This window comes from Bos indicus x Bos taurus, chromosome 10 (genome assembly GCF_003369695.1).
Source record: "Bos indicus x Bos taurus breed Angus x Brahman F1 hybrid chromosome 10, Bos_hybrid_MaternalHap_v2.0, whole genome shotgun sequence".
NCBI classification, from domain to species: domain Eukaryota; kingdom Metazoa; phylum Chordata; class Mammalia; order Artiodactyla; family Bovidae; genus Bos; species Bos indicus x Bos taurus.
The window spans coordinates 20,787,869-20,796,059 of NC_040085.1; the positions used below are offsets into that span (position 1 = coordinate 20,787,869).

At 39.0% G+C, this 8,191-nt stretch overlaps 1 protein-coding gene across 1 annotated transcript; it reads right to left on the reverse strand.

The window, feature by feature from the left end:
- Positions 1-5,000: 5,000 nt before the first annotated feature.
- Positions 5,001-5,994, reverse strand: LOC113899421 (olfactory receptor 11H6-like). Its single transcript, XM_027552782.1, is given in 2 exon segments — positions 5,001-5,975; positions 5,977-5,994. Coding segments are annotated over 2 exon segments (993 nt in total).
- Positions 5,995-8,191: the final 2,197 nt, after the last annotated feature.

Sequence of the window (8,191 nt, forward strand, 5' to 3'; positions counted from 1 at the left end):
CCCAGGCCCCCTGGATTGGTAATTCAGAATCTCAGCCACTGGGCCACCATGGAAGTCCACTTTATTTAAACAATATCTCTCAATTTTCAAAATAGCAGAAAACAATTGAATCAAAGATGTTTTTAAAAATAATTACTTACCAACATTCCAAAATTTGCCCTTATTTCCTTTAAAATACCATCATCAAAGAAGATATCTTTTTAAGAATCAAACACAACTCAGAATAAAATTCATAATGATGACTTTAACATAATGAAATCTCTAGACATCTTTTAACAAGATATCTTTAGCTTTTTTTGACTAATAGGAAATTTTCCTTAAAAATGATTTTGGTAAAATGGTATATGAAAGTGAAAGTGAGGTGGTATATACAGAATATTTATAGTATTCATTTAACATAATCAAATAGAAAAAAATTCCTTCTATTCAGCGAGGTTATATATTTAATATATATGTCTTATTTAAAGATAAGCATATTTACAATGATATAGATGTTGCAGGCTCATTAAATTAGTAATGCATAAAGTGAACTATAATCCTCATTAGAAGCAAACATAAGCTTCCCATTGAGCTGGTTGTGTCAGAACAGTTTGTAGTCCTGTGAACAAGAAACCAGGAAGAGAAGGAAATTCAAAGATGGAGGTAAATTCTTTTTAATTTTTCAAACTGGGATGATTATGAAGAGCTAAACTAACTTGCATTGATGCCCATTTTGGTGAGACATTTGAAAGGATGGCTCCCCACTACTGGAACCTGGTGCTTTTTAAGCTAGTGTCCACTCTTCTTAACAACACAAGAAAGTGGTGAAACAAAGAGTAGCCACTTACCTCTGAAACAGCAGCAACAGATGACTTGAATTCACAGTCTGAGTCACAGACTATGACTCAAAAGCTTCAAATATTTGAGCTACAGACCACGTTTTTGACATTAGAAAAAAAAAACAAACACCTTACAGAAAAACTATCACTCAACTGTAGTGAAGGCATTGTAAATTAATTTCACAGATAATTTCCAACTTAATTATGAGAAGCAATACTTAATATATTCACCATTAAACCCTAGGTGAATCTCAGTCTTCATGTACACTGATTTGATTTTATTATTAGAAGAATTTCTTAGTGCTACTTTTCCTGAAGTTGCAGATGGGTGGACAAAGGTGGAGAAGCTAAGAGAGGACACCAAGAAAAGCCCTCCACTTCTCTTTTCTCTTGGGTTCAGCCCCAGTGGTTGGAGCCACTTTCATACTATTTTGTTCAAAGTATCTATTGAAGTGATACCATTGCTGATGACCCAGCCACTTCCTAAAAAGGGAAAGACACGTGGATGACTTTGGTACCATTTAGTGAGCTTATTTTGGAGACCGTGAGTTCCATGGTGATCTAAATTCTCTGAGTTTTTTTTTTTTGGTTCTTAAGCTGAAAGAGAAACCAATATTCTTTGATACTCAATCTCTTGAGTATATCATATGTATAGATGTATAGGAAAATAGGCCTACCTGTGGTGTGTAATAGCAGCAGTACCCAGCAGGGAAGATTTCTCCTAAATAGAATGACGCTTTCCTAGGTCATCCTGGGGAGTCCATAGGCTCTCCTTCACTGGTCTTAACGTGGAAGCCCTGGGTGAGACCCTCATGCGTATCTTATTTCACTTCTCTTGCACCATGAGATTCTGGTGGTCTGCTTCCTACAGAGTATGTTGTAAGTATGTGCTGGTCTTCATGTGTGCATCATTTTGGCCGCTGTTGGGAATTCTCAGTTCTTTCTTTCTTAAATGTGATCCTATAACTTTTCATGTTTCCCCTATGGACCTTCTTACTTCTTGCCTGGAGGTTTCATTAATATTTCTGATAGGTTGGCTCATAGGGATTATTAGAAATAAGGTGCTACATTGACTCTGGGGGGACACTGTAGTCTTCTTAAGTCTGTGTTTTTCAAGCAAGTATATGTGATTTTGTGCTGTGGGATACAAAAAGTGCCTCATTAATACTGTCTAAGGAAGGGACAGTTTTACTCAGAGGAGATAATTTTGTATTATGCCAAATATATGTATATGCCATGAAACAAAAAGTATAATTTTTAAGATGAAAATTTTAATTTAAAAGAAATATTGTTTCTATATGCCCCATGTTTTCTGACCACTGGTGCCAAACATGCTTTGGTGGTGGAAAGGTTTGATAAAAACTGCATTAGCATATTTCATCGTCTAGCATCAATAGGCCTATCTCCTTATTCTCCCTATGAACACCTAATTTCATTCCCAGTGTGGCCATAACTAAGGAGGTGTTCTCTCATTTTAAGTAGGTTAGCCTCTTAGTGTCTGACTTTCCTGTCACAGCATGGGGTTTGGGCACAAAAATGGAATTTGTTATCGGTATCAGTTCAGTTCAGTTCAGTCTCTCAGTCGTGTCCGACTCTTTGTGACCCCATGAATCGCAGCACGCCAGGCCTCCCTGTCCATCACCAACTCCCGGAGTCCACTCAAACTCATGTCCACTGAGTCAGTGATGCCATCCAGCCATCTCATCCTCTGTCGTCCCCTTCTCCTCCTGCCCCCAATCCCTCCCAGCATCAAAGTCTTTTCCAATGAGTCAACTCTTCACATCAGGTGGCCAAAGTACTGGAGTTTCAGCTTCAGCGTCATTCCCTCCAAAGAAATCCCAGGGCTGATCTCCTTCAGAATGGACTGGTTGGATCTCCTTGCAGTCCAAGGGACTCTCAAGAGTCTTCTCCAACACCACAGTTCAAAAGCATCAATTCTTCGGCGCTCAGCTTTCTTCACAGTCCAAATCTCACATCCGTACATGACCACAGGAAAAACTATAGCCTTGATTAGACGGACCTTTGTTGGCAAAGTAATGTCTCTGCTTTTGAATATGCTATCTAGGTTGGTCATAAATTTCCTTCCAAGGAGTAAGCGTCTTTTAATTTCATGGCTGCAATCACCATCTGCAGTGATTTTGGAGCCCAGAAAATAAAGTCTGACACTGTTTCCACTGTTTCCCCATCTATTTCCCATGAAGTGATGGGAACAGATGCCATGATCTCTGTTTTCTGAATGTTGAGCTTTAAGCCAACTTTTTCACTCTCCACTTTCACTTTCATCAAGAGGCTTTTGAGTTCCTCTTCACTTTCTGCCATAAGGGTGGTGTCATCTGCATATCTGAGGTTATTGATATTTCTCCCGGCAATCTTGATTTCCAGCTTGTGTTTCTTCCAGTCCAGCGTTTCTCATGATGTACTCTGCATAGAAGTTAAATAAGCAGGGTGAGAATATACAGCCTTGACTTACTCCTTTTCCTATTTGGAACCAGTTTGTTGTTCCATGTCCAGTTCTACCTGTTACTTCCTGACCTGCATATAGGTTTCTCAAGAGGCAGGTCAGGTGGTCTAGTATTCCCATCTCTTTCAGAATGTTCCACAGTTTACTGTGATCCACACAGACAAAGGCTTTGGCATAGTCAATAAAGCAGAAATAGATGTTTCTCTGGAACTCTCTTGCTTTTTTGATGATTGAGTGGATGTTGGCAATTTGATCTCTGGTTCCTCTGCCTTTTCTAAATCCAGCTTGAACATCTGGAAGTTCACGGTTCATATATTGCTGAAGCCTGGCTTGGAGAATTTTGAGCATTACTTTACTAGCGTGTGAGATGAGTGCAATTGTGCAGTAGTTTGAGCATTCTTTGGCAGTGCCTTTCTTTGGGATTGGAATGAAACTGACCTTTTCCAGTCCTGTGGCCACTGCTGAGTTTTCCAAATTTGCTGGCATATTGAGTGCAGCACTTTTACAGCATCATCTTTCCGGATTTGAAATAGCTCAACTGGAATTCCATCACCTCCACTAGCTTTGTTGGTAGTGATGCTTTCTAAGGCCCACTTGACTTCACATTCCAGGATGTCTGGCTCTAGGTCAGTGATCACACCATCGTGTTTATCTTGGTTGTGAAGGTCCTTTTTGTACAGTTCTTCTGTGTATTCTTGCCACCTCTTCTTAATATCTTCTGCTTCTTTTAGGTCCATACCACTTCTGTCCTTTATCGAGCCCATCTTTGCATGAAGTGTGCCCTTAGTATCTCTAATTTTCTTGAAGAGATCTCATCTTTCCCATTCTGTTGTTTTCCTCTAATTCTTTGCATTGATCGCTGAGGAAGGCTTTCTTACCTCTTCTTGCTATTCTTTGGAACTCTGCATTCAGATGCTTATATCTTTCCTTTTCTCCTTTGCTTTTCGCTTTAATTTCCTCTAAATATTTTTCTTAGACTTTGTCTGATAGCCTTCTGAGAAGCACAAAAATATGTTTAAGGCATTGTTACTCCATACAATATGTGGTTATGGGATTGTCACAATGGATTTAGGAGGAAGCACTGTGAGTAAAAATGCACAATTGGGAGAAAGATTATTCAAGGCAAAATAAGAAGATTGATCATTGTGAAGTGCAGGGCCTTTGTGGATAAGCAGGAGAGAAGACTGAATGGAATATCTATTGAGTGAGCACTTGGAAGGCAGGAAGAAGAGTTTGTACTTTATCTGTAAGTGATAGAGGTTTGAAGTATACTCTGTTTTTGGTGTGACGACAACCTCAAACAATGGATAATATCCATCACTATGTAGTTTATTTGGTGGCCTGTTGACCCATTTTCTTTAAGAATACTTATTTTCTGAATTTAGAGGATTGCACCCATTCTTGAAAGGCTCCCAGTATGCATTCATTTGATTCTTTCACCAGATAAGGTTAAACCAGCAAAGATACATCACACTTACATAAAAAAATATCTATCTATATAATAACACCATATAATTACTCAGTGATTTTGTACATGTTTAAAATGTTTATTCAGCATTTATCATTGAAGAGCTGAACTTGAACTGCTAAGGAACTGTGAAAAACAAGACTTTCCCTTTCTTGTGAGCCAAAATATGACTTATTGTAGCCATTCTCTATCATTGTTACTATAAATAGTTAAGGTCAGAAATGACTAATTCTGCTTCTTTTTTAAAGATGTCTCAGTTTTGATTAATTCTTAATCCCAGGACTTTCTTTAGGGCATCTTTCATGTCTTTGTTTCGGAGACTGTAGATAAGTGGATTTAAGAGCGGAGTCACTGCTGAGTATACCAAAGTGATGATTTTTTGCATTCCTGCTGGGTTTCCTGATGTTGGGCTCACATACATCACCATAAGGGTTCCATAGAACAAAGACACCACCATCAGGTGGGACCCGCATGTGGAGAAAGCTTTAGTTCTACCAGCATGAGAGGGAAAACGAAGCACAGCTCTGAGTACCAGGGTATAAGATCCCAAGATGGAAAGGAAGGGGCCAAAAATAATCACTGAGTTGAAGGTGTAGCAAATAAGCTCAGTGGAAGGAGCAGGGATGCAGGCCAGTGCAAACAATGGGCCTGGGTCACACACAAAGTGGTCGATGATGTTGGGTCCACAGAAGGGAAGTTGGGAGATAAGGACAATGGGGACTGGATAGCAGAGAAATCCACTCACCCAACAAACACAGACTAGGACCACACAGAACTTCCCAGTCATGATGGAGGGGTAATGCAGTGGGCAACAGATGGCCAAGTACCGATCATAGGCCATAACTGATAGGAAGAAACACTCCGTTGTACCAAGTGAAAAAAAGAAATAGAATTGGATGAAGCAGCCAGTGAAGGAGATGGTCTTGGTGTCAGAGAGGATGTTGATCAGCATGCTTGGGACAGTGGAGGAAACATACCAGATCTCTAGGAAGGCAAAGTTTCCCAAGAAGATGTACATGGGCGTGTGAAGCCGCCTGTCCCATTTCACTGCACAGACAACAGCCCCATTCCCCAGCAGCGTCAGGAGATAGACCACCAGGATTAATGAGAAGAAGAACATCTGCATCTCCCTTTCACCAGGGAAACCCAGAAGGACAAACTCAGTCACAAAATGCATTGTTGTGTTCTGGGATCCCAAAGCTGTTAGAGAAACTGAAGTTAACAGAGCAGTGAATAATCACGAACATTTGTAGATTTTGCTAACAAATAGCTTGGAAAGGTACAAAGGTTGGGGTTGCAAAGAGTTGGACACAACTGAGCAACTAACACTTTCATTTTTCACTTTCACTTTCAATATCCCTTTGAGCAGCAGGGAGGAGAATGCTTTATCCTTTTTTGTTTGTTTGTTTTAATAGATAAGAAAATGGAATATCAGAGATTTAACGAGTTTACGTGAATGTGCAAAACCAGTAACTTCTAGATACACTGGCCTATTTGGAGACTGGTTTGAAACAAATCCCACTTCATTTCAAATATTGCTATAACCCTGAGTCTTAGTAATGTTTCATCTTTTATGTTTAAATCATCATCCCTTGGATAGCCTACATACAAATATAAACTTTAGACAATCTTTTTTGCTTTGAAATAAAGTTGAGTATAGATCTGAAGCAAATAGCTGTAGAAGTCCAGTTAAAAAGCACGTAAGAGTGGAAATGCAGGGTGGGAGTCTTAAGCCTGCTTGCTTTTGCTGTTCTCAGGGAGGTGCTGCAGATGCCCAGGATTCTACAAAATGGTTTGAAAACCATCTATCCATTTTTCTCTAGGTCACATTCTATTATGTGGCTTCTGGATTTGTTGAACAGTTCAGCCCAATCCCCTCCTAAGGAGCTGGTTCTCGCAAAGCACTATTTTTTGTTGGGGAAAAAAAAATCTTCTTTATTACTTGGGATTCCCCTTGTTGAAGCTACACAGAATAAGTCTAATTCCTCTTCCATTATGATGATGGTAGGGATGTAAATAACTGATGGCAGCTATCATGTCCTCTATACATGATTTCTTTTGGAAGCCATCATTTTCCTGGTATGTGTCCCTCAAGCTGCACTATTTCACATCATAACTGAGCTCTTGAGGTAACTTGCAGCTGAACATATCAATTTCTCTAGAATGTAAACCACATGACTTCATTTTTGCTAGGAATTAAGCCCTAAATTGGAGAAGGCAATGGCACCCCACTCCAGTACTCTTGCCTGGAAAATCCCATGGACGGAGGAGCCTGGTAGGCTGCAGTCCATGGGTTCACTAGGAGTCGGACACGACTGAGCGACTTCACTTTCACTTTTCACTTTCATGCATTGGAGAAGGAAATGGCAACCCACTCCAGTGTTCTTGCCTGGAGAATCCCAGGGACAGGGGAGCCTGGTGGGCTGCCATCTCTGGGGTCGCACAGAGTTGGACATGACTGAAGCGACTTAGCAGCAAGCCCTAAATACCATAACTTGTCTGCTCATTATCTTGCTTTTACCTAATTTAACTTAATAATGAATAGAGAGGTTACTTTAGGTTGTGCTAAGACCAGAAAGATGTTTCTCATATTGGCTGATTTAGGATTTGGGACAGGAATATAAACTTGGATAATTTGCTAAAAACCTTCCTAAAACTATTGGTATAGGTTCATTTCTATGTCCTAGAGTTTCCTGGTTAAAGATCAAATATTTGACTGGGTAAGCCACCATCAGTATTTTAAAATCCATAGTATATTAACTACAAAATAGGATAATTGGTTATATTATTAATGTCGTTGTTAAGATACTCACAAAGTTTCATCTTTTTGCAGTTTATACAATCTTCAGAGTGCAAAAGGCTTGACTCTCAGTAGTTCAGCAAACCTGGAGCAAACTCAGAGGATAAATGTTTTATTGCCAAGGTAGCTTTGGATACTTGTATTGATTAACAGTATTTTTAGAATGATTACAAAATTTGCCTCTATAAGCATGACTCATAAACATGAACATTTAATTTTTGTCCAAGCAGTTTAGTTCAATGGACTACAATTGTAATGACCATATGTATTAAAACTTATAGGAGAGTTATAATTTCCAATATGCTTTCCATAACTATACCTGTATTTGCTAGGCCACATGCTGTCATTTTGCTTGGAAAATACAGTTACTAGGCTTTCAGCAAAAAATGTTGAATAATGAATTTAAATTGTAACATGTTATACATTTTACTTATTCATTTGTACATTTAATAAATGTTTATTTACTTTTTATTATATTTCTAGCAGTGTGCAAATTCTGGAATAATGGTAAACATAGGAGATAAAATTCATCCCTTTTTGGAATTTATGGTTTATAAAAACTATCCATATTGTCACTTACATCTGTATAGTCACACTGTATGTGACTGGAACTTCCTTCAACTGTGTGTTTCACCATATACCCA